This window comes from Bicyclus anynana, chromosome 1 (assembly GCF_947172395.1).
Source record: "Bicyclus anynana chromosome 1, ilBicAnyn1.1, whole genome shotgun sequence".
Classification (NCBI taxonomy): Eukaryota; Metazoa; Arthropoda; class Insecta; order Lepidoptera; family Nymphalidae; genus Bicyclus; species Bicyclus anynana.
In genome coordinates, this window is record NC_069083.1 from 15,872,810 (window position 1) to 15,900,606 (window position 27,797).

A 27,797-nucleotide genomic window follows, 5' to 3' on the forward strand; every position below is an offset into this window, starting at 1 on the left:
TAAAGTTATGTTGAAAATTCTGTGAAATGGCAATGGGCAGGCCATTCGAAGAGCCGATGGACGTTGGGGTCCCAAGTTGCTGGAATGGTGACCCCGTTCTGGAAATCGCAGCGGTCGACTCCCACTGGGTGGATCAAAGACATCAAGCGGGTTGCAGGGAACTGTTGGATACTAGAGGCTCAAAACTGTGATGTTTGGAAGTACATCTGTTGTTAATGACGATGATGATGATGATGATGATGATAATGATGATGATGATGATGATGATAATGATGATGATGATGATGATGATAATTATGATGATGATGATGATGATTACCACCCTACCGGCAAAGACGTACCGCCAAGCGATTTAGCGTTCCGGTACGATGCCGTATAGAAACCGAAAGGGGTGTGGGTTTTCATCCTCCTCCTAACAAGTTAGCCCGCTTTTATCTTAGACTGCATCATCACTTACCATCAGGTGAGATTGTAGGCAAGGGCTTGTTATAGTAATGGTTCCTTCTCAAAGAATTTGTTGTGGTGTATTTTATTAAGTTTTCAGTAAAGTTGTTAAATTAAATAAGAAATAACAAAACGCATGCAAAATAGTACAACACTCTTACAGTTTGCAGAAACAAAACGATCTTATAGCAAAAGGAAAGTGCGGAAGAACAACAACTACTTCTATATCAGAGACACTATGACAAAAGGTGCATTCAATTCACACAGTCACACATAAATAACAGTTGCCCCTGTATCAGATATATAAGTTACCCCGGCTTCCCTAAACGGGTCATTTTGCACTGTTTTGCACCATTTTTGTCGGCGTGACAATGTAGCCTCTTGCGATTGTTCACCCAACACCAAAGCTGGCTCTATTTATTGCCTAGTACAGCTTCTAGATACAAAGCGATTTGGCAGATATAGATATATTAACATTTTGTAAATTGACTCCAGGCAATATTTATTTACTACTTATTTATACATTTTTTTTTATTCTTCACAAGTTAGCCCTTGACTACAATCTCACCTGATGGTAAGTGATGATGCAGTCTAAGATGGAAGCGGGCTAACTTGTTAGGAGGAGGATGAAAATTCACACCCCTTTTCGGTTTCTACACGACACCGTACCGGAACGCTAAATCGCTTGGCGGTAGGTACGTCTTTGTCGATAGGGTGGTAACTAGCCACGGCCGAAGCCTCCCACCAGCCAGACCTGGACCAATTAAGAAAATCTTAATCGGCCCAGCCGGGGATCGAACCCAGGACCTCCGTTTTGTAAATCCACCGCGCATACCACAGCGCCCCGGAGGCCGTCGAATTATTATTATTTTCTTAATTACTTGCGTGGGAACTGATATTTTTCGAAAATATCGGCGTCGAAAAGAAACTTATGTTCTGCAGCATAGTCCAATTTATCTCTATCAGTTGCTAAACCGTAAAAATATGAGTTAGGATTTGTGAAACTCTACTTTAAATCTAAAATATTGAGATATTAATATACAACATGCTAATTAATATTTTTAAGTACTTACTTAATATTTTATTAACGAGTAAACGAATACTAACGTAATCAAGTCAGTAGCCAAACCGTGTCACATTATGAATTGTCAAATACTTATTATAATAGAAAGTTGAATATTAATTTCAACACATCAGCAAGTGTTAGTAAATATTACTCCGACAAACTGTTTCGTATTAACTTCCGCAACCTCACTTATCCGTACTTCATATTTTAAAGGATTGCAATGAATATTTACAAAATATTAAATTATAATTTGAACCAAAATATTTCCAACATTTCTAAATAAAATATACGCCTTCTCGTTGATCATTTATCATTCGAGGGACAACCAACACGCTGGCGCTATCATCCCTGTGGATGGCTGATTATATGAAATAGTTATTAATCAAGTTTAGTCAATCATTAGTGAACTGAAATGTGCTTCTAATTTAAATTTAATTTATTTATCTGTGGTAGTCCGGCGCCTTTACCGTCAGGTTTTGAAGCTAATCGAGATTATGAAAATATACGTTTTTCTTCCTCTCTTAATAATTCCTTAACCCTACATCCTGTAGTCACAAGTTCAGGACTCTGCTTGGAGTTTTTCTCTCTACCACGCGATGGACCCGGCACCCGCACGGTGAATCCATGGAATACTAAGATATTCGTCTCATACTTTAGTTTGGTGAATTTAATTTTCTTAAAACTGTCGATGGATACAGCAGCGGGTTTTATTAAGTATTATTCCTAAAATGACCTATGTTGGGATAAAATTTATCATAAATGAGGTTAGTCACTGTGGCCGAAACTCGATTGCAAGCGGGCAGGTAGGTACATTGATACAGTTTAGTTCTGATCAGTTGCGACACACTAATTTATAACCATTCGTATCTTGCAAGTACCTACTACTATATCGTACGGTTGCGTTAAAACTTCGCATGTATATTCTCAGGTCGATTTTGAATGATAGATTGGGGTTTTTGTTTTTGTCGGTCGACTTTCTAATATATGTTGGTCAGTTTTAGGCTTAAGGCTTTTTTTTTAATTCGTGAGTAAGTCATAGAAGGTCAGATCAATAGTTTAGTGTACAAATTACATTACAGTATACTAAATATGTATAAGCAGCTATAAGGATTGGTACACTATTCTTATTTCACACTAATATTTTAAACGAAAGTTTGTGTGTTAAATGTGTGTATGTTTGTGACTTCTTTATCTTTGTGCAGCGGCTACTGAAGCGATTTGGCTGAAATTTGGAATGGAAATAGATTTTACTCTGGATTAACACACTGGCTACTTTTCATCCCTGAAAAATACATGGTTCTCGCGGGATTTGTGAAAAACAGGAACTCCTACAGACGCAGCCGCGGGCGTCCGCTAATAAGATTTAAAAAAAAATAAAAATAAGATATTTTGGCTTTAGTTATAAAGCTGTAGGGTGTAAAGTTTTAGTTATAAAGTTAAGTAAAAGTAACTTGAGCTCGGTTGGTTTGAGTGACTCCAGTGGGTACCAGCACCAAATAGACCGACGTACAGCGGCCAACCCTTAGTGGCCAAGTGCGGAAAAGGCCCAGGAAAGAAAAAGAAGAAGTAAAGCTAAGTAGGTAGTAGGTAGTAAGTAGTCGTAAAGTGAACAACTAAAGTAAAAAACAAAACAGCAATTATAACTAAAGAAAAATACAATGAAGTGAAAAAGTGTTAAAAATATAATTCAAATAAAATTATTTCTATTAAATGTTAAGTGGCATCGGATAGTCAGAGCGATGTCATCTCAAGCAATGGGAGGCACGTAATGACACGGCAACTCGGTATTAGATCATTGAGGTAGGTTCGTGTCGAAGGTTTCTGTTTATTTTTGTTACTAACTGATGATAAGTTTGTAGCTACTGGCACTAAGGTCGGAACGTACTTCGATATAAGTAATTATTAAACTTTTTATTATAATACCTTTTATTTAAAATAAATATTTCAAAAAAAGCTTAAAAGTTTACTTGGAATATCTGTATTCTATTTCATGAATTTATATTGTTAATTTTACAAACTTAGGTTCTAGTAAATAAAATTATGAGATCTAAAAACATTGACATTTGACACACTAACACCAAAAAATTCCTTTAAACTTAAATAATATTTCTACTATTATTACTACTCTGTACTTAATAATATTTTTTTCTACATTTTTATAACAGAAACATATATAATAAATATTATAAATATAGAGTCACTACTGCATCAAAAACAATACGACAGGCAATTAAAAAATCTTTTTCGCGTAAAAACTTTTCATTCGGACAGTACAAAACTAGGAAGTGTCTCGCACGTCGCCCTATCAGATGCACACACACGAATTTAGTTCTAATGAAACCCTTACACACTGATTTAATTAGCCAGATCTAATGTATGTAGCCGGGAGCAAACAATAAAGATCGAGCATTCCCTCTAATAATTAGGACTGGTTTACGGAATACGGATGTCTGATAGGAAAATAGTCCCTCTAGAGTTAATTTTATTTGAATTAATGGACTCCGGTTTATGGGAAGTGGAGGCGGTTTTATTGTTTTTGCATCGGTGGCACGCGATTTATTTATTGTTGGCATTAAGAAGTTTATTTATTTAAATATCTGTACAATCTCGCACGAAAGTTTTTAAAATGTGCGTCATTTAAATACAGGATGTCAATATACACAAATATTTATGATACTAAAAAGTAGATATCTCAGAGATGTAGTACAAAATAAACATGTTCTATTAATTTACAAAGATCTTATATTATAAGTAAGATATTATTAACTTAATAGAATGTAATGTAAAAGCAATGTTAACTTAAGAAAGCAAAATAAATTCATAAGTAGTTGTGTTTATTTAAATGTATGCACTTTCTACCAAAATAAAATGTTAATTGTTATGTAAAATTATAAAGAAATAATGGATTTTATGGAGTTTTTAATATTAAAATGTCCGTCTTCCTTGTACATGGACATAGACAATTAAAAAAGTCTAGACAACACCGGAAGTGAATCTGGTCCGATCTAAATTGCTCGAACAATTATCACATCGATTACACAATAGTCGTTAACAAGCACTATTACGAGCATCACGATTTGTGCTAGATTATTTTTTTTTATTGCTAACAGGTTAAATTGATCACGGTTTCGATTGTTCGAATGAAGAAACTCGAATAATGAAGATGGGACAACAATAACATTTTACTGCCGAAATTTTGGTCAGGGTTGAAGGCATAGAGATCGTAGAGACGAGAATACATACTAAATACTATGTTTTGCTGATATCTTTAGACTACAACTCCGGAGCAGTTGGTAATATTGTGATTTTCAATAGAGAGGAGGTATTCCCTGGTCCTATACCCAGTTAGGGTCAATTTAGGGTTTTATATTTCTTACGTTAGCTCAGGGCTGGTCTAGGTTATTGATTAAAAATCTTTAAATTTCTTAAAGTAAACATGCACAGACTTCTAAAACCCCTCTTATTTACGTAGGGGGTCAAAAAGTAACTAAAGCTAACTTTCTCATACTCAGCCACAAAGTTAGCCTTTAAATGTAACTTAGCCGCTGGAAATCCTAGACAAGTTATCTGGTCTTGTTTAGATCTAGGTTCTCGTATAGTTTACAAGCTTGCTTTAATTGGACCCTGTTGATTGCTGATTTATTCGACTGTGTTGAATTAGGGCCGCTTGTATAAATGTTTGTAGAGTTACGTACTTTGTAAAGTTATGTATGTACATTGTACAATGTACATGAGTATGTACACGTATCGCTGGTAGTTTGTGTGTGCATTAGTTGTATGGGTGTATGAGTTTTGCTGATCCACATATTTTGTTTATTATATTACTTTTGTACTTTGTTAATTTATTTATACACTCGCAGGAATTTTGTATAATCTTTATGTGGTTCTGTAAGACTTTTATTGATCTGTTTTTTATAAACTAATATTAGTAACACGAAAGTTTGTATGGATGTATGTTTGTTTAGATGTTTGTTACTCTTTAACGCCACTACTATTGAAGCGATTTGGCTGAAATTTGGAATGGAAATAGATGTACTCTGAATCAACACATAGACTACTTTTCATCCCGGAAAATTGTATGGTTCCCGCGGGGTTTGTGAAAAACTGAATGCCACGCGGACGAAGTCGTGGGCGTCCGCTAGTTTTGTATATAAGTTCTATGTGGATCTTCTATCAATCTGTTTTTATCGAGAAAAAACTGTTTTTTATTAGGAATAAGCTCGCACTTGACCACGATCTAAACTAATGGTAAGTGTGGCCTAAGGTGGCACGCAATTATTATTCCTAACATAATATATATTTATATGTTGTTAACCACTTGACTCCTAAATAGACGACCGGTCGCCCAATGTATCCGTTACGTGACATGTAAAAAAATATAAAGTAATCTAAGGGCAATAGGCGAGCACAGTATCATGCTCCGCGCGATAGAGGAATATAAAGATTTTTTTAAATGGCTCACTACGGTAGATTAACTTCTTCAACGCAGACGGGCTTTTCGATAAAATACTCGCGGGCAGCGAATGGTTAAAGTAATATAGAGTTGATGAGATAAGTAAACTTACCTCATTCCGTCGAACCCGTCGTCCGAGCCGTTGATGGTGAGCACGGGAGCACGCGCGTACGCTTTCGCAACTCGACGGTTCTTTTCGAAAACTATAACCTTTGCCCATATCTCGTCGTCGATCTGTGTCCATTTGTCCAGCACCTCTTGTATGTGTTCCTGGAGACAAAAAACAAAACATTTGTAAGAAAAAAAACTCTGGCAAAGAAGATAACCTTCTAAAGATTAAAGATTAAAGATAAGAAGGTATTTATTCTTATCTTTAAGAATCTATACTCTGTACTAATATATAAAGCTGAAGAGTTTGTTTGTTTGATTGATTGATTGATTGCGCTAATCTCAGGAACTACTGGTCCGATTTGAAAAATTCTTTCAGTGTTAGATAGCCCATTTATCGAGGAAGGCTATAGGCTATATATTATCCCTGTTTTCTTACGGGAACAGGAACCACGCGGGTGAAACCGAGCGGTGTCGGCTATTAAAGACAAGATAGACAAAATATGGGTAGAATAAACCTGCAGATACCACTTCTAAATAAGCCCCTTAACTAAATAATGAGTTACCATCTTAGACTGCATCGTTACTAAACTTGAAGATGAAATAGCAGCCAAAGGCTACCTTCTTTTTTCTTTTTTTTTACAAGTTAGGCCCTTGACTACAATCTCACCTGATGGTAAGTGATGATGCAATCTAATATGAAAGCGGGCTAACTTGTTAGGAGGAGGATGAAAATCCACACCTCTTTCTGGACTAATTAAATATGAAAACCTCAATCGGCCCAGCCGGGGATCGAACCCAGGACCTCCGTTTTGTATATGCATCGCGCATACCACTGTGCCAAGGAGGCCGTCAAAAAGTCATCTTGTCTTTGAAAAAAAAATTAAAAGTTCCAATACTATGTATCTCTTGAATTATGGTGGCAATTTATCTCGAATTAAAAATTTGAATTTGGAAGATCTAAACATCATGAAGTACGTTTAAAACAGCAACGTCCTTTATTAACATAATCCTTTTACGTCAATCTAATTAGACAGTTGCATAAAATAAATAAGGCATCTTACAGACGTCCTTAATACAAACAAAAGCATACAAATCCCAAAACGCATTTTTACAGCGCGCGTTATCTTCCAATCTGCTCACTCAAAAGGAGTTTGCTCGGTTACAAAATGGTGTACTCCAAAAACAACCTTGCTTTGTGGCGAGGTGTTTTTTTATGTTTTTATGGCAGATTACCACAGTTTAGACATAATCCCGATGTGGCAAGGCCCGGCTCTTGCAGTCAGACGACATACTGGCGTAACGACACGCTCTAGTAATTACGCCAACATTGATCATAAATAGTTAACTTCAAGGCACATAAAACGTGGCCCCTTACAGTTCTACTTTACATTTTATGCTATTAATGTTCTCAGCAGAGAAATACCTACCTACCAGTAATAAAATTATTAAGTGTCAGTTTCTATCCCAAAAGTATTTTCAACGCTGTGTGTTTTTCACGAATAACTGTCTGTCTTTACGCACTATATATTAACTAAGTCGAATTTAATCTAGGTATATCATAATCATATATCATAAGTCGAAATCACTGACATAAATGTCCCATGGCGGCTCGAAAACTCAAAATATATTAATGACACAGAATACATAATTATGTACAAGTACTATTTTGTAAATATTTCAAGGTTTACTTGAATATTATGGGACAGGGACTCGTAGCATGATCATATTACATGTACCTTCACATTGATTATTAATTTGCTACTTTCTTTTCGGTAATTAATTTAAAAAGATTAGGAAACTATTGCTATTACACTCGAATATTAGCGAACAACGTTAAAGTCACTAATACAAAATCGTACTACGTACAAGTAATTCTTAGTTGAATGAAGTTCCTCGTTTTTTAGATGAATTCAAATCAACGCGGTAATCATAATTATGTAAATCAACAATCCGTTTATTCAAATCAATTGTTTATTATTGTAATTACTTAAACGGTTATTTGCCTCGTCTTCGTCCGCAGACAGTCGGAACTTCGCTTTCGATTTTATATTGCTACTAGTGGACGCCCGCGACTCTATTCGCATAAAAATCTGTTTTTTTACAAATCCCGCGGGAACTATGGATTTTAACGGGATTAAAAGTAGCCCATGTTTTGCTCCATGGTTTATTTTATATCTATACCAAATTTTATCTTAATCGGTTCAGGGGTTTAGCAGTGTAATGGTAACATACAGACAGACAGATTCACTTTCTCGTTTTTTATATTAAGTATGTCTTCGTCCGCAAGATTCGCTTTCGATTTTATACAGCTATACGAGTATGAAAGTGGCTTTTGATTGCTGTTATTATTTATGGTTACAAAAAATTCGTTACTTGATAGCTTGTTGGTTTTTTTCTCGTTTCGCATTTGTATTCCGGTATATTGTTTTATTGTTGAGATTTATTACAGTTCAAAATAAGCTTTAATCAGTGGATCATTAATTTATGGTAACCTTTTTGTGACATTCAACAATATAAATATTGTTTACATTATAATCAATATTATTATATATTTCTATACGTTTTATCTTTAAATTGCGTCATACCATCTTATGTCACAAGACTTTTGCTATTGGACTTGAAGAGGAGAATGTGTGTTAAAAAATATAGGATAATGTTGAATAAAATAAGAATTATCAAAATCAGCATACTCAGTAGGTAAAAAGTTACATAAAAATAACCTTCTCTCCGTTTTTCTTCGGTTAAAAAGAAACCGTTACTTTAGGGAAACTCATGATATACTGATACTTACAATGAATAACAAATATGTTTTGCTAATTTCAACAAAAATCCATTTTTTTTTTTCAAATAATAATTTACAAAGCAACAGTTGACCAACCTGACGTCATTGGTATACCAGAGCAACCTTTCGCAGGGAAAAAAGATTAACCATTAATGGCGTATATTAAGTATGTTATATAAGTCGTATATAATACAAGTCGTATGTAATTTAAGTAGTATATAATATAGGTCTTTAATACTTAAAGTATATTGCGAAGAAATAGATAATGATTCTAAGCTAGAAAAGGCGAAGTTACTTCAAAGCTATTCGTAGCAATAATTCTCACTCCTGACGTATATCTAATTAACAGACTTACGTATTAGTTATAGCCACTAATGCCCCAACTAGTATTTCTATTGTATAATCCAAACTGCAAATGGCACTCCTATATCACTGACACACTCAGTAACTAATCGAAGACACTTTCTCTCTATCACAAGTTGAATCAACGTCATTACAAACGCACTTCAGTCATCTCTATGTGAATCATGGTGTTTTTAAGTTTCTTTAATATAGATATATGTATTTATTAATAGAAAGAAAAAAGGACTTTGGATGTCCGTTTGAATAATTACTTCTTATTGTATATGTATGTATATGATATTGGCTTACTTATCCTAACCTAAACTTATATGTTGGCCGCGTTTTATATGGTATAGACATATTTATAATGTGATCTTCTTTGTGTGTAGGTTTCTTAACGAGTATAACAATATTAATATAATATTAAATATTTAAACAAGAAGGATTTAGTTGAGATATCCGAGAGATAAAACGAACGTAAGAGGACGGAGCATAATTATTATCTCCTGCAAAACGTCGTAGGTTTGGGGCTTGAAGGTAGAGTAAGTGAGATCAGTTCTGACGTCCATAGGAGGAAATCGATAAAGGCAAGAACGAAAGAAAATAAACAAGAGTGATTTTGACAGTTTGCTCGATTTTAAATTACGGAGCAAAGGCTACGAAATATAATTAATCATTATGTAGAATGAAATAAATGCACATAACTATATTAATCATAATATGTTATTATGATACTCTTGAGGTGTACGAACGCTTTCGCTAATGTGTCTGGATATCTACAATCTACTGCATTGTGACGGCCATCTGTACATTTGTGAATAAGGCTCGTTAGTGTCAGAGCTCAGGTTTTGCATTTATTCGTACTGGATCAGTCATGCTTGATCATTGGCCTGATTTATGGGTATATCTTTTTGTGTTACCCAACATAGGGTCTTAATAAGATATTTCTGCTATTGACTGATATCGGCTTTGAATGTAGTGCGATGGATAGATCTAGAGAAAGTGTTGTATCGTGGTTTACACATAGATGTATTTTTATAAATATAAAACTCGGTAATGTATAGAAGCTGGTGAGTAGAATGATGAAGCAAAACTGAGGAGCTAAGAGTGAGGTATTGCATTTTTTGCAAATTAAGTAAAGTAAGCTTAATTTTAGTTCAATATTAAACTACTGATTTCTTACAAAATCACACTTTTTTAATACTTTCCACTGTGAAGTCCACCATCGCCAAGCAAAAACGCTTACCCTGAAGACTCAGTACAAAACTGAATTGGAAAAGGAATTTTCCGTTTTGTATATTTTGTGGGTATAAAATGGTTTTGTAAATTTTGTGAGTATGTAATGTTTCAAAAACCTTGTAAATGCCACTGAAGTTAACCACAGCATGTGGTTAACTTCTTTTGCTAAACTTGTAATGTAAGACTTGAAAAAAAAACTAGCATACGGTCACGTAATGTAGGATAATGGAAACGCCAAGGCCTACCACAACTAAGTAACAAGTTGATTAGTTAATAATTCATAACATACATCAATTAAATGAAAAAAAAAACGATTATTTGAGAGGTTATGTAACAGTATGAGAATAACGCGTCTCGGGTTATGTTTACATTTTTTTTTCTCTAAGTGTAATTAAAATATGTATATTGATAATCATCTCAGCTGATGGATACCCACTGCTGGACATAAGCTAGGATTATTCCGCTCCTGAGTCCACTGCTGGTCGACCAACACTTCTATTCTTTAAAAATACTTCAAAACATTATACGCCACCGACTCTTCATAATAGCGAGTTGTTTATTTTTTGGTAAAACTTTAATGTAAGTTTTGTGGAAGGATAAAAACAATTTAGATTAGGTTAGGATTAGGATTAAACAGTTTTATTGAAGAAGTTTCTAAAACACCGCATCAATGCATTGTCGGAGCTAGCAAATGCTTGTATCTATCTTCAGCTGATGATCGTCTACTGCTGTACCAATTTGTATAAAATGAACTTTCAAAACTAGTTTCTAGCTACTTATTTCTTTTAGTTTTTTTTTTTTATTGAGAAAGAATACAATAAGGAACTTAAGCTAACTTATCCTAATAACTATACAAATCATGCCCACGTGGAATGGTGGCAAGAATACTGGCTGCATTTCCGCGCTGGACAGCCAGGCTGATCCTTTGCGCAAAAAATGAGCCAGCCCTTCTGTCACCAGTCGAGGCAACAAGCCGCGGTGAAATAGTACGGAAAAATTTCTTTTAGTTGGAGAGAAAAGAAGCAAAATTATTGGCTAATATTATATTTTGTAATAGAAAAAAATGTCTAGTTGCATTGTTTACATGAAACATGTTTTTTTTTATTGGATGTCTGGAAGTTATCGTTCATCAGCTTTATGGCCGCCAATTGTACATCAGTTTCAAATTAATTTATTGCTTGTAACTTTTTGTTTTTGGTGTACAATAAAGTATATTTCATTAATTCATTAATTCATGTTTTTATGTCACTTACAAATTTAAAAAAATATATTTACATAATTTAATTAACAAATCATATCCGTTCTATCGACATACATGTAATGTAAGTCATCGAGTGACAGACATATTTGCAACCTTAGTTGCTTTTCATAACCAATTAACAGCAATTAATGTAAGTATTTTGTAATATCAAAATTTTATAATTAATACTACTGTAACTCACACAGTAACTTATTTTTATTTCACAATACTTAATCAATAAGTTCCAATACTTACAGACAACAAAAATAATTAGATTAGCAGTAGCAAACTAAATAAACTTGAATTTAAATAATTAGTCTTTCAATGTTAAACAAATTATTATTTATCATAAGTGCATTTTTCGGTACATCGTTTTTTATTATACCTACATATTAGTATTGATCCCAAAAAAACTAAAACGAAATCTCCGAAACTTGCACTCTTTGGTACCTATCTGTTGGAAAGGACATCTTAATGGACTTCGGAGTAAAAAATATATGTGAAATGATTAACATAATAAAAAATAAAAGTTTACATTTTGAGTGTATCGAATGCTACCAACCAGAGTACCTGTCCTTGACAATATGGCGTATATTCATTGCAACTTTAATTGAATTAAATTATATGGCAGAATAAAGTTTGCTGGGTCAGCTAGATCATAATCATATGAATAATACCAATACTTAGAGATAAACAACTAATCAACTTTCAAAGATAACTTACAAGTTTTCATCTGAGTGTATTTATAAAAATCGCTTCATAATCGACGGAGAATTTGAAAATCAATGAATCTCCATATAATTAGTGGAAATCAGATAAAATAAAAAGATAATAAACAGTAGGTATTTCTAACAACATGTCACCGAACAGATGTGTGAAGTTATACCTCTGTACCTTACGTATTCTATGATACTGTGGCCACTAGCCTATCTTTAACGCAGTGGCTCGAACATTTTATAATGTGAGACAAGCATGACATTAAGTGAATAAAATAAAACATGTTCCATATAAGGCAAGGACGTTAGAGGCAATTTATATAATAACATTAAGTAAGGTTTCGGCATGCGGACTTTGTTTTGCAATCGAATTATACCTATACCTAATAATAGTTGAAAATATTAATTTGTACCTTAATAGGTATTCTTCGAGTGCTATATTTGCAGAATATAATAAATTTAATATATATAGATGACTAGATTTAATTAATAACTATTTATATTTTTTAAACATATCAAAATAGAAGATATCATTAGGTGGGTACGTGATCGAAAACTAAGATTTGAATTTTTTCTCACCAAAGAACCAGCAAGCTAATTCACTAACATTGACGTATGTTAGTTGAAATATAAACGAAATTGAGATTCTATGTAACAAATGTCATCCGATGACTACTAATGCCTACTACTTCGTGAATATCATACAGTAGGTGGGGAGATGACATTTTCCAGTTGATTTGATGCTTATTTTAATAATTAGTGAATAGGCCAGCTGGTGTCGTAATTGGCTTTTTATTTGACAGCTGAAGCCCTTAAAATAAGATGAATGAGGAACTTACAAGTGATATTTTTTTGGCTTATAAGTAAAAATACTTTTATTAACAACCTTGTTACTTTATAAGAAGCTCAACTTGGTAAGAATAGAAAAGTTATTATGTACATATGTTTGTACACACCTGTTAGTACCTTCCGCATTCTTATAATGCACTTTTTTGATCACGCAATTACATGCCTTAACTCGATATAATAGAGTTGGATATTGTTGAACTACGTTTCGATTGTTGCTCTACATAAGCAAACAGTTAAATGAAGGCCTTGCGGTCAAGTTTCCGTAATGTTCTTGTATTAGACTGGTCCTGATGAAGAATGTAGGCTGTCAAGACGGATAAAATAGCTTCAGTCTTTATAATGAACCTTAACTCTTTAAAAATAAGGTCGGCTATTGCAAATATGATACATCTCTTTCGAAATATTAACAAAAATATGCTCTCATAAAATTAAACAGTTATTTTTACGCAAACTAAAAACTGCTGTAAGCTTGTAGAAATAATAAAATTAAAGTCAGTTAGTTCAAAAGAAACTCAAGTTATATTTTTAAAGCCAACCGCACATTACTATTCCTAACCAACTTATCAATTGAATATAACCACATCATTAGTTATACCTACATTGATATCTTTATACCTAACGAAACGAAAGTTAGTTCTTAAGAACTAACTTTTCGTCTCTCATTATCTATGTACATTCTCTTAACTATCTTACGAAATCAAAATTTATATGAGTTACTATTTTCTTATAATTTTATACTATAGATAGGTTATGTTATTTGTTTAAATAACGTTCGTTGTTTAATAAGCGACTAAATGAAATTAAGTCAATTTTCCACATTTGTCCCTTTGTCTAGTATAAAATATCATTGTTTAAAGTACCTAAACCTTAAAAAAATACGTGTCTGTAATAAAAAACATTCGGATTGCTATATTAATAAAATCAAGAAATTTGAATAGATATTTGTCTGACTATATTATAATAATCAAATGGATTTTGGCTTATTGTGAACTTGTTGGAATTTACTATATATCGTAAAAATTTACCTTAAAGCGATAGGCAAGCTGTTAATCTTAGTTTCTTCTTTAAGGTTCTTTCTGTACCTACCTAAAATTACGAGAAGGTCTTAAAAATCTATCGGTATACATAAATAGTACTAAATACCTGTACCTAACTGCCAGTCAATATTATATTTATGCGGATGGTTTAAAAGATTAACTGATGCGTAGAAACAAATATCGGATAATGTTTCAAATGTTAAAAGTTCAAGGACAGGACGAAAACGTAAAGTCGTTGCAAAATCTTTTTGTTACGACTTGAAGACAGGTTAAACCTAAATTTAGATACCTTTATATACATAACTTTTTTTATCCAAATTTTGATTATAACAATTTATCTTGTAAAAATTTTCGCGCAAGATTTTTCGCTTCACTGATTTGATGTTTATCAATTTACCTTTTAACATACCTGTTCAAAGATTAATTGAAAAAATCACACAGAACGTGCTTTTAGGTATTGAAACGGGCACGATCAAATTTGTTGATGATGTTGATCCCTTTTTAATTTTTTGATAAATTGTATACCTCGTACCTCGATTTTGGAGCAGAAGATAAGTTACTTTTTATCCTGGAAAGATCCACGGTTATCGCGGGATTTATATAAAATAGAATTTCACGCGAACGTAGTCACGGGCGTCCGCTAATAAATAATAGTCTTTTATCAAGTCACTGGAAATACATAGCGATCCCTTTATGGGGAGATAGTAGGAATCATTAGCTATGAAATTGAATGACATTGGTTTATATGGAGCAAAAATGTACCGACTCGAAAAAAAAAATTATGAAATGTTGGTTACTGTACTTCAAACTGTATATTGGTTGTGTTTGTAGTTTTTCGGTTAGTAACTTCCTATTACGTAATAATAATATAAAATATTTACAATACATATACCAGAGACCCTGTATTCGTATATACTATAACTCGAAACTCAAGTTTTTGAATTTTAAATAAAAAATATGTTATTATAAGTAATCAAGCTACACAATAAACTTGATAGGTTGATGTGTGACTTTATTTACATAATTTGGTTAATACATGAATCATTTGTGACATTATGATCTAACTAAACGTATACTAAAAATTAATGAATTAATATTAATAATACATTTATTAATGTCACGTCAATGTCAACTGACATGACGTCTTCAATTTAATTATAGTTTGTATAAAAAAATAAATGCTTATAATCTCTATATTTAGTGTTATCAGTGAGAGCCGTGATAGCCCAGTGGGCAGTGGGTGGGGCACTTTCGATTCGTAGGGACAAGGTTCGAATCCGTTCCGGGCATTACACTTTACAGTTATGTGCATTTTAAGAAATGAAATATCACGTGAAAGGAAACGTTGAACGGAAAACATCGTGAGGAAACCTGCGTACCTTAGAATTTTCTTAATTCTCTACTTGTGTGCTGTCAAACCAATCCCTTTCATTCTGGGAGGAGACTCGTGATCAACAGTGTGTTGTTAATGATGATATTTAGTGTAAAGATTTTAACACCCTTTTACCAACCATAAGGGTGAAAAAATCGATGCTGTTTTGGTAGGAAGAAGCATAGTGGACCAGTTCATAAAAAAACAATGAACAAAGAACATCAACCTTGCTTACTAAGTGAGATCGCAGTTTATGCTAATGCTGAATAAAGGAAAAAAGACAATAACTTCAATATAGTATTTGTACAATTTCTCATAGTAGATAAACAATCAATAAGTGAAATTACATTCTTGAATGATACAATATGTGCATTGTATAGCTACAATAGTAGGTATAGGCCACTTGCATTGAACTAGTTTTTCTAATCTATGTCTTCTAATCTGAATTCTAACTGGCATGACGAGATACCATCGGTGAGTGAAAGCGCACTTCTCCCATGTTATTGTAATCAACAGAACAAGTGACTATATTAAATAAATAAGTAAATAAGAGTTATGTGGTGAATTTATTAAGTCCAAACCACAGGGAGACAAGTAAAAATAAAACACGCAGAAATAAAACACGTAGTAAATTGTAGAGCAGTGATGCGAATGCTTCAAGCGTAGAGAGTGAAGTGCGTGAATTGATATTGGGGTGTAAGCGGTATATTTTTTTTTATTTATTTTTTTTTATTCTTTACAAGTTAGCCCTTGACTACAATCTCACCTGATGATAAGTGATGATGCAGTCTAAGATGGAAGCGGAGTAAGATATTAGTAACAATTCTTAACAAGTAATATTATTTTCTGCTCATTAATGGCTCGTTGACGCAGTGGTTAGCCATGGGTCTTCAGATCGCGAGGTCCTGGGTTCAAATCCTGGGCGGGCTACAAAATACTGAGCTTTTCTTTCTTCTAAGAAATTTTTAGTAACATTTCTCAGCCCAAAGGGGGTGTAACACCACCAAATTAGAAAGTTGGTGGTGTGCCTCTGAGAGGACTCTAATGGTAGACATCCACGTATCCGTATCGTACGTATCAGACGAATCGCGTCAAACGAATGGTAGTATTTATTGTATAGAAAGTCATAAAAGTGTGTCCAATGGTCTGCGGATGCAAACGCGGATCTTTGGACACCTTTCTTAAAGGTCACCCAGCAAAACAGAAACGGATTTTTTCAATTATTATCACATCAAACATTTGTGACATCAAAACCCATTTACCAAAAAAACTTTGCTCAGCAATCACTTAAAGACAGATGTTACACACATATGACTCACATAAAGACGTTTGTGCCTTCATCTTACTACATCCACCGAAAACAGTATTACTATGCAGTCGAGTTTTCGCAAAAAATGACTTTATTAGGTTTTTACATTTTTTCAGAAACCAATGTGTAACATTTTCCCTCACAAACTAGTTCGCATTTATAACATCAATACGATAACAATAATTGAACGCAGTAAAACAGCGTTTATGTATTAATACATTTAAATAACAAATAGGGCAGCCTTGGTCATCCCTTGCTGACCTTTCTAAGTTATGTGGAGTGAGTGGCAACGCTGTGGGGTCAACTGGGTGTTATCCTTTAGTCGTGTTGTTGTGAGTGATACAGTTTAATTAACATTAAGTGATTTTTGTCGGCGTATGCCCGACCGTTTTTAGGCTCACCCGAAGTTAAAGATACAAGAGCTTTTGAATATGTCAGCTAATAATAGCATATTTTAATGATATCCTAAAGAGTCTGGCCTCCCTCCTAATAGTAGGGGATATTGAGTTGAGACCCACAAGATAGCTCTAATGCGGGTTGGCGGGTGATAATGTTAAATTCAACTATCAGATGTTAATGAAAGTGACCGGAACCAAAGGCTTAAGTTGGGTTTGGGTGATACACCACCAATTTCCCAACCCCGGCTGAGAATTTTAACTAAAAATTTCTTAGAGAAGCCTCAGTATCTTAGATAGCCCGACCTAACCCAGGAACCCGTGATTCGAAACCAAATAAGCTGACCACTGGACCAGCGAGGCAGTAAATGTACCTATCACACTTAAGTTAGTTATAAATTATTGTTCTTCTTTTGGATATGATCCAGATACTCACAAATGCATACAATTAAGTTATAAATAAAGGCCGCACTGACTACATTGACGTCGGTATTCGTATCTTATCAACGATGAAATGTATCTGGTTGCGTTACATGATCTCTAACAAGCCCAAAACAAGACATCACATAAGCTAAACGCCTCAACTCATTAATAAGCTGTTTCCCAAGACTATTGAAAGTGACCGACATGCTATTCACTATAAGAACCAGAGCCTGCAACGGCTACAAAAGCCTCATTTTATGGATGCTCAAATATTGACATCCTATCATAGCCCATCCATAAACTGATGCTACAACCAGTAAGTACTAGTACAGTAAGTCACGACTCACGGTTGAGCACAAGGCTTCAATAAGAATAAGAGGAGGTAAACCTTGGTCAACCACGCTGACCAAATGCGAACTGGCAGGCTACTCACACGTAGAGAATTAAGAAAATTCTCAATTATGCAGGTTTCCTCACAAATGTATTTCCTTCACCGTTTGAGACACGTGATATTTAATTTTTTAAATTGCACATAACAGAAAAGTTGAAGGTGCAAGCCCCGGACCGGATTCGAAACTACGCCCTCCGAATCGTAAGCAGAGGTCATATCCACTGGGCTATCTCGTCACACTTAAGTACGGTAGCACTTAATGCACTATGAACCGTTTTGAAAGACAGCCGATTTTAAGGGACCAGATTATCAAGTCTCAGTACGTAAAAAACCAATAGAGACCCATAAAGTTTGATTTTTTGCAAAGATTTGCTGATATTTTTTGCAAAGATTTGCTACGAAGCTCAGAGATTGGCGACTGGGGACAAAATTTCTCAAATTCAAAATTACACTTGGACAGTTGTAACTTTGGACCCTTGCAAATCCTACTTTCCAAAGCCACTACAGTCCAAACTCCTAGGCCACCATAGGTAGTTACCTATGGTAGGATCATACAAACATACAGCCTTCATAAAATGAGGTATATCTAGCTATTTCAGGCTCTAAGTCCATAGCATTCCATCGTTCGAAGTGAACAGGTGTCTTTACAAGTGAACCGACACTACATCTACAATTACATTCAACATACGGAATCAGATCTTATTGTGGAGTAATAAGACTCAATTTAGATTGAGAGTTCAAGCTTAAGGTTCTTTAAAAAGTAAAACATGAGTGACATAGTGTAACGGAGGCATGAAAAAAACAAAAGACACGTGCTTTTGATTGATGAGGTTGTTAGAAAGGAGATAGTCCTTTTTGATCGGTAACAGTTAGACGGGCTTGTAGTGTTTTGTAAAGTTGAAAGGTAATTAGCAGCCGTCATGATAATTTCTATATGACGTCATCAAATATCTAATCAACTGACTAATCGATATTATCTGGGAACTATAAATGTGGACAACAAAATTTTAGGAACCTATCTATTATTCTTTAATGTTATTGTAATGTGGTAAGATAGGTGACGAAAGTTTGTATGAAACTTATCTACGATTACGGTCACTTCATAGATGCTAACATGCATTGCCTTCCCTGCCATTATGAACCCTTATTGGAGAAAGAATTTTCTATTTTGTACAATAGAACCTACCCTTATTGAAAATCTTGTGCACGCCACTGATACCGGTTCTTAGTTGTCCCCTTTTAATCCCTATATTAAATACATTGTTAAATGAAATTTCAGAAGTGCAAAATGCTCTTTTCAAATTGTATTTAGCAACAGATTCTTTTCTCTATAGCAACAGTAGACGGAAGAAGATACCATCGCCTGTAAACTTCACAGCAACACACTTGCTAGATTAAAAATGTGCCATTATGCTTAGGGCCAGTCAATTAATCTTCATGTGTCTCTAATTACACCAATGACCAGACCTTTCAGACACAGTAACGCTGCTAGGAGGCAAAGCTAACTAACTATGGTGGTGGTTCCACGGACAAGCATTGTCACAAAAAGCTTTACCATAAATAAACCCTTATGAATTGTCTAAGGTTCCAATATATTAAGATCTAAAATCTCCGTATCAAAATTATCGCATTAACATCCAAATCACCCAATCGGTTGTCTGGCCAAAACTTTGACAATGAATATGCTTCTACCGTAGCAAAAGACTTAAATCAAACATGTTTTACGTAGTACAATGAAAAATGACATAACAGTAGGTATTATGAGGGAAATGTGTCAGTTCTTCTCAATATTATGAGCGTATGACCCGCCATATCGTGTGAAAATCAACGTGCACGCACTAAACCGCGCACGATCGTGAAAGCCAGTTGCGTAAACGCTCCAGTGCGTTTAACACTGTTTGGAGCATTGTGATTTAGTGCTGTCAACACACACACTTATTTTATTACAAGCTGCTATTTAAAATACCCATTTTGTGTGTGTTAGTTAAAACTTAAAACCTTAGAACCACGTCAGAACCACATTCTCGTCCAGACGTTCGCTTAGACTAGCATTATCTTTGGTGACAATGCAACAACATGGTACCATGAAGGTTGTCTGATGATGGAATCAGAAAGTGGCCATAGGAACTTCTAAACTAAACAAGATAAGCCCATTAAGTTTAGGCTCATTTGTCTTGTCAAACACTCTGATTTTATATTAGAATATTTAAAATTATATGCAAAAGCTATTTTTTTTATGTACAATTTTACTGGCAGACATATACCATCATGCATGTTTATCATCTAACTTCGTGTGCCGTTTTAAACTTGGTGCAAATTATCAAAAAAATAACTTGAAACCAGCATTGTACAGACAAGTTGTATTTTTATGTTTTTGCTAATTGCATTGATTCAAAGACATGTTTTACGCAAAAGTGCTTACTGATGTGATTTTGGTGTCTCACGCGTTATTGTTCTGTAAGATATGTTTACTTAAACATTTAGCAAAACAACTGTGTGCAATAAATTTCCAAGTAAAGTCAATACAAGAGTTTACACATACACAGCTAAACAAAAAAGACTTAAGCGATGTAAAGTATCCGCTCTTTTTGCATGCATTGCTAGATCACGTGTCAGACAACGGAAAAGGAACCTTAAGTAGATGCCATCGTAGTTTATTATCGATTGGTCTTTTATAGTAATAATAAAGCTGCAGAACGAGACAGGTGCGCAAAATAGAAAGTTGTTCGCTTCCTGGTCACTAGTTTGCCTCGTGTGGCCGCGGCTTTAGTTTAATGCAAGGACACAGTCTGCAACCAAGTAACTGACCAATTGGTGAGAGCTTAAAATATTTTTAATTAATCTGTAGCGAGAGATGTTACACGGAAACGTCGAACTAACTTGATTTGAGGTGGAATGTTATTTGATAAGTTTGGGTTGATGAAAAGTACTGAAATATTTTGATGATGGGATCATGAAATGAATAATTAAACTGCAATTGAACCACAAAATAAAAAAATGCGGGATCGACAAGGGTTCGGTTCTGTTACCTTTGTGTTTCGAATTCTACGAATAGTAATTAGACTTAAATAATCCACTGATAGCGAAGTGACGATAAGGTAGGTATCGGAATACGATTAAGGCCCTACTACCTAACATAAATATTGACGTTTTAATATAATGAATTATTGTAAATATTTGCACGCTGATATATCAGTAAATTGTGTTGGATTTTTTTTCTATTGTGTAAGAACCATTGTAACCCACAGTTTCAGCAAATAAATTATTATTATTATTAATTAACGCAAGCTCGTAATTTTTCTCCGAAATCTCCATTTCTAAGGAAATTACCGCTTAATATAGTAAGTATCATTTAAGAAAGTAAATACCACGTGTCTCAAACGGTGAAGGAAAACATCGTGAGGAAACCTGCATACCAGAAATATATCTTAATTCTCTGCGTGTGTGAAGTCTGCCAAGTCCGCATTGGGTCAGCGTGGTGGACTATTGGCATAAACCCTCCCTGGCCTTGGCCTCATTTTGAGAGGAGACTCGAGCTCAGCAGTGAGCCGGATATGGGTTGATAACGAACGAACGAAAAGTATCATTGGCTTATAGAATATAATTTCAATAAACTTTTAAAAGTAATATGCGCAAAACAAAGAATAAACTAAAAATAAATAACAAAATATGTCCCAATATTGGTGAATAAATAAAAAAAACTTAAAATTGATTCAATAAAAAACCAAAGTAGCGATGACATTGATTTATGTCATTAAATAATAGTCAACTGAGAAAGAGATCCATGGATAAAAATATTGAACGTAAAATAAAATAATATAATATAGTAAATAAATGTTTTACGTTCAATATCTTTATAAATATTGAATCAATTTAATAATTTTTTATTTATTCGCCAATATTCGGATTACATTTTGTATACTTGATAGTATTTGTATCAGAACTAAGATACCAAGGAAAACTAACTAGGCGCTTCGTGGATGTTATGAATAATGAATAAATTATTGCGTTCTATAACACTTGTGTAAACTTCAGCACAATTATGTTTGAATAATTTTGCAGAATGCAAATCATTTCCTCTTTTAGTTGAGTAACTATTAGATTTAAAAAACCTTAATATTGCATGGTTTTTTTTTTTGAATATAAATTGCACTTAACGAAATTTTAGGTGTCACAAAAATAAAAAATAAACTAATAATTATAAATTTAAAAAAATATTGTAACTTAGATACGTGAAATGGAAATGTAGATATTAGTAGTACTAGCACATGTTTTGCATATAGCAGAATATTTGCTTGCATACTACATACTACTCGAATAAAACACTTCACTGCTTGATTTTCATTTACAGTTCAATTGAAGGCTATAATTAAAGTAACACTTTGGTATAAAAACAAGAACATAATGCAACCAGATTCTTTAATTGATAATTAAACTTGCACCCGTTTTTCATTTCGTTTTTGGATAATTTTACGATTTTATTATACAGCATTCGAGACGAAAGGAAGAGTTGGGAGCCGAGATAAACGACTTTCACTGCAGACGCTAAAAAGTGAAACTGGAATGAGCGGGCGCTACTCAAATTATGGCTAAATGGCAAATTTCGGATTTCGCAGTAAATTGACAAAACAATCGAGATAAACGAGATGTTACTTTCGAGATCTATTGACTGACAGCTTAATTTTGCTAAGTGCAAAATATTAAGTAATTTTAAATAAAGGTGAACAAGTTTAACAAGATTCACAGATTTTAAAGTGTGTATTTTGTTGTTAAGTTGTTATGTGTGTATATTTACACACCTTATATGTAGAATACGGTACGAGTATGATATAAATTTATTTTAAAACCAGTCTGAATCTAATCACGCTGTTAAGAGTATTTTAATCAACTTTAATATCTAGATGGAGAATAGGTTTAAAGCGTAAGCGTTTACTAAACTTCAAAATTTTGATCGCAAATCAAAAATTAAAAACTTTTGATTTTTGCCATAAAAACGACTGTGCTAACTACAAAATTATTCAAACATGTGCTAGGCATGACAAATTTCACATAAAGTAACAAACATTAGGAAAGCATTTAAATAAAATGCTAAAGCCAATTTATTAACGTATTTTACGAATGAAGGATAGTGATAAAAAAAGGTTTGAATAAAAAACAAAAAGGTGAAACAACTGTCGCAGACGAACAGCAGGTAATTTGACTGGAAGGTCACAGAAGTATAAACTGTAGATTCGACAAAACAAAACGGCAAATACTATTATTACACGTGGCATACTAAAAATATTTTGATTCTTAAGCGGACAAAGCAAAAATAAGAAGTTTTAATTGAAAGCAATATATGTAGTGTAAGAACAACATTTACATATGTCGTTTACAATAAAATCCAGACAAAATAATAAACCAAAAATCTAATAACACTGGTGGTGATGAATCTTGACAGAAATTGTAATCCCAATAAGTATGTAGATTCTAGAGCAATTAAGACTAATTTGGGCTTTTAAGAACACATTCAAGATTTGCCACAATTTTGAATGGACCATTAGGAATTTAACGAGTTCATGATTTTGCCTTTACGAGTTTCATGGATTTGGAATAAAGTGTAGTTTAATTGGCAATAGATAAATGCTTTTATTGACGCCAAAGTGAACATAAATGTCAATAACATTAAACTTTGAGAATCAACTAAATCGCGTGCTTAATTTGAAAATAATAATTCCAAATCATTTATTAATAAATAATATTCCTTGAATTGTATAAGTGCAGTGTTTAAAATTAATTCAGTTAACCTTGGCAAGTGGCAAATGTAGAGATTTAAGATATTAAACTGTCATGATTCAAAAGAAATCGGTGAACTTGTGATCACTAAGTGCTTGTATTTTATATTCGATAATAACCCATGTCACGATCACTTCGATCAAGATTGCATTACTTGAGAAATGATTCGTAAAAAAATTGTTCCTAAATATTAATCACGAAAATAGAGATTTTTCCAAGTTTTTGTTAAAGCTCTTGCTGTCTTTAACATATTTTTAACCGACCGACAAAAAGGAGGAGGTTCTACGTTCGGCTGTATGTATGTTTTTTTTTTTTTTTTTTTTTTTTTTATGTATGTCCAGCGATAATTCCGTCATTTGTGGACCGATTTTCAAAATTCTTTTTTTGTTTTGAAGGGTTTGATTCCAGAGTGGTCCCATTTTTTTCATGTCAGGATCTGATGATGGCATCCTAGAGAAATCGAGGGGAACTTTCGAAAATCGTAGGGACAGCTAGTGCGTTTGTTAATGTTTCCATAAGGTATTTTAAACCACTACAATTTTATGAAGGTCTGGAGTAGGTCTGATGATGGAGCCGAAACACAGATGATGGAACTCGTCAACGATTTACAGCAGGTACCTTTTGTTTGGGCTTGATTTATTTGTATTGATGAGTACTTTCCACCTAGATGGGTTGTGACTGTTTTAAGGGTCTGATGATGAAGACGAAGGACAGTTAAGAGAACTCCTCAACGGTTCACAGTAGCTACCTTGTGTTTGGACTTGATAATTTTGTATTGATGAGAACCTACCACCTAGATGGATTGTGACTGTATTAAGGGTCTGATGATGAAGACGAGGGACAGTGAAGAGAACTCCTCGACGGTTCACAGTAGCTACCTTGTGTTTCGACTTGATAAATTTGTATTGATGAGAACTTTCCACTTAGATGGATTGCGACTGTTTTAAGGGTCTGGTGATGAAGACGAAGCACAGTGAAGAGAACTTCTCGACGGCTCACAGTAGCTACCTTGTGTTTGGACTTGATAATTTTGTATTGATAAGAACTTTCCACTTAGATAGGTTGTGACTGTACACACGCAGTGGGTATGCTAACACTAAAAATAAAAAAATAAAAATTTTAATAAAAAAAATTCAACCGACTTCCAACTCAAAAAATAACTTTAACTAAAAAGCAAAAAATAACATCCTACCTATGTGCTACCTTCTGATCAGTTTGAAGGCGGTGCCAAGCCAGTGATGTTTTAATTAAATACGTTTAAACTACAAAATTTCTGTGGTTATTCCAAAAACAGCTTTAATTAAAACACGACACTGGCTTGGCACCGCCTTCAAAATGATAAGAAGGTAGCACATAGGTAGGATGTTATTTTTTGCTTTTTAGTTAAAGTTATTTTTTGAGTTGGAAGTCGGTTGAATTTTTTTTATTAAAATTTTTGTATAAATAAGTCAAAATATTTGGTTTTTCCATATATCTATACTTATAATAAATCTGTAGAGGTCAATTCTGTTCATGAAATATATTTCCAAAATAACTATCAGGGGGTGATTAGTGATCGATGCTGATGCCAAAAATGCCAAATTTTGTCTGTCTGTCTGTATGTTCGCTGTAGAAACAAAAACTATTCAACGGATTTTAATGAAACTTGGTACAATTATTCTTCACACTCCTGGGCAGGTTCTAGTATACTTTTTATTACGCCACAATCAATAGGAGCAGAGCATTGAAGGAAAATATTGGGAAACGGGAGAAGTTACTCCATTGTTACAGCGATAATAGGTCGAAGGGCAGACGAAGTTGGGGGCGTCCGCTAGTTATCAAAAAACATCTCTGTTATATACAAATATGTACAACACAGTACAGTTAACACTCCTTTAGTCTAGCAAGTGAGATATTTATTATACAAAATTTAAAAACGTACGATAAATTTTTGTTGAACGTTTTTTTCTTTACTTGTACCATAATCATTATACATTTAAATTGTTACTGAAGTACAAGGACCAGCAAAAGTTATTTCTGCCCGGATGTGGGAAGGTCCGCAGTTGTTCGTGCAAGGACATTCGTTTGACCCTAGTTCCCACATTATTAAGGTCATCAGTACAAGGATGGCCGATTTTAAACACTTTGTCTGCACGATCCGCTTTGGGGTATTTCAGTAAAAAATAATAATTTTATTCTTAACGGATGTAAGGATCTTCGTTTTTTATGAAGTCTCATGCAAGTTGGATTTTTTGTCACGTACCTACTAATTCGCTATGATTGTTAATGTGTTAACTTTAAACCCTTCTACTAAAAGAATTATCGTTATAATATTACAAAATTAATCTCAATTAGCTTAACCGGTTTCATGTAAATAGATATCTACTTTTAAATATTGATACGCTTACAAATTCCCTGCATCGTTAATATCAAGAATATTTTCCAGCTTAGCTGTAAGTAAATGTATACCATTTTTGCTGTCTGTTTTTAAGAATACCATCATTAGCAACCCATTTTTAGCTCACTGTTGAACACAAGTCTCCGCTCAGAATGAGAGGGGTTAGGCCAGTAGTCCACCACGCTGGCCCAATACGGATTGGTAGATTTCACACTTTCACAATTCAGAGGTATGCAAGTTTTCCTCATGATGTTTTTCCTTCACCGTTTTAAGCCACGTGATATTTAATTTCTTAAAATGCACACAACCGTGCATTTTAAGAAATTTAATTGCTATATTGAGCTTTATTTACAAGTGATTAAAAATAGTGATCTATCGATGACCCATGTAATCTTGAGTCAACGCAATCATCGTCTATTGCTCGCTAGCGGCGTTTCTCTAAAATTAAATGTCATATATTGACCTATAGTACTTTGCCACTTGTCTTGCATTATTTTAAAAGGTTCAATAGCAGTATAAATAAATTAAGGTACAAAGCTTTGAGTAATATAATTAATAGTTTAATATTGTTTTGTTTAACTATTAACCATATACATTTATATTTATTTTATAGAACCCAATATCTTTAAGGATTACGAGCATGTCAGCCAAGATGAAACAGAAACGTTCTAAAGCTATATGCATCTTAATGATAGACTATCCTTATATTACACATCGCATAGAAAATGACGCAATGTTCCTACACAAACAAACACACAACATTGCAGAAGTATTACGTACCTTACAACATGGTCTTATTGATTTTGATGAATGTTCTGCGATCAACTGCATTGTGAATACGCAACTCGAAAGCCAGACACAATAGGATGAGTCTTTAATGCTTAGATTTGATTTGTTGTTTCCAAAAAGGAGGAGGTTCTACGTTCGGCTGTATGTATGTTTTTTTTTTTTTTTTTTTTTTTTTTTTTTTTTTTTTTTTTTTTTTTTTTTTTTTTTTTTTTTATGTATGTCCAGCGATAATTCCGTCATTTGTGGACCGATTTTCTAAATTCTTTTTTTGTTTTGAAGGGTTTGATTCCAGAGTGGTCCCATTTTTTTCATGTCAGGATCTGATGATGGCATCCTAGAGAAATCGAGGGGAACTTTCGAAAATCGTAGGGACAGCTAGTGCGTTTGTTAATGTTTCCATAAGGTATTTTAAACCACTACAATTTTATGAAGGTCTGGAGTAGGTCTGATGATGGAGCCGAAACACAGATGATGGAACTCGTCAACGATTTACAGCAGGTACCTTTTGTTTGGGCTTGATTTATTTGTATTGATGAGTACTTTCCACCTAGATGGGTTGTGACTGTTTTAAGGGTCTGATGATGAAGACGAAGGACAGTTAAGAGAACTCCTCAACGGTTCACAGTAGCTACCTTGTGTTTGGACTTGATAATTTTGTATTGATGAGAACCTACCACCTAGATGGAT

The 27,797-nt window shown here is 33.8% G+C and overlaps 1 protein-coding gene across 4 annotated transcripts in view; it reads right to left on the bottom strand.

Annotated features, from left to right (window-relative positions):
• The window catches only part of LOC112044206 (uncharacterized), a 232,273-nt gene that overhangs the window by 73,050 nt on the left and 131,426 nt on the right, over window positions 1-27,797 (bottom strand). For all 4 annotated transcript variants that reach the window (XM_052881305.1, XM_024079958.2, XM_024079955.2 and 1 more), the window contains one exon: window positions 6,076-6,233. In XM_052881305.1, coding sequence (XP_052737265.1) covers window positions 6,076-6,233 — 158 coding nt within the window. The remainder of the gene's footprint in view (window positions 1-6,075; window positions 6,234-27,797) is intronic.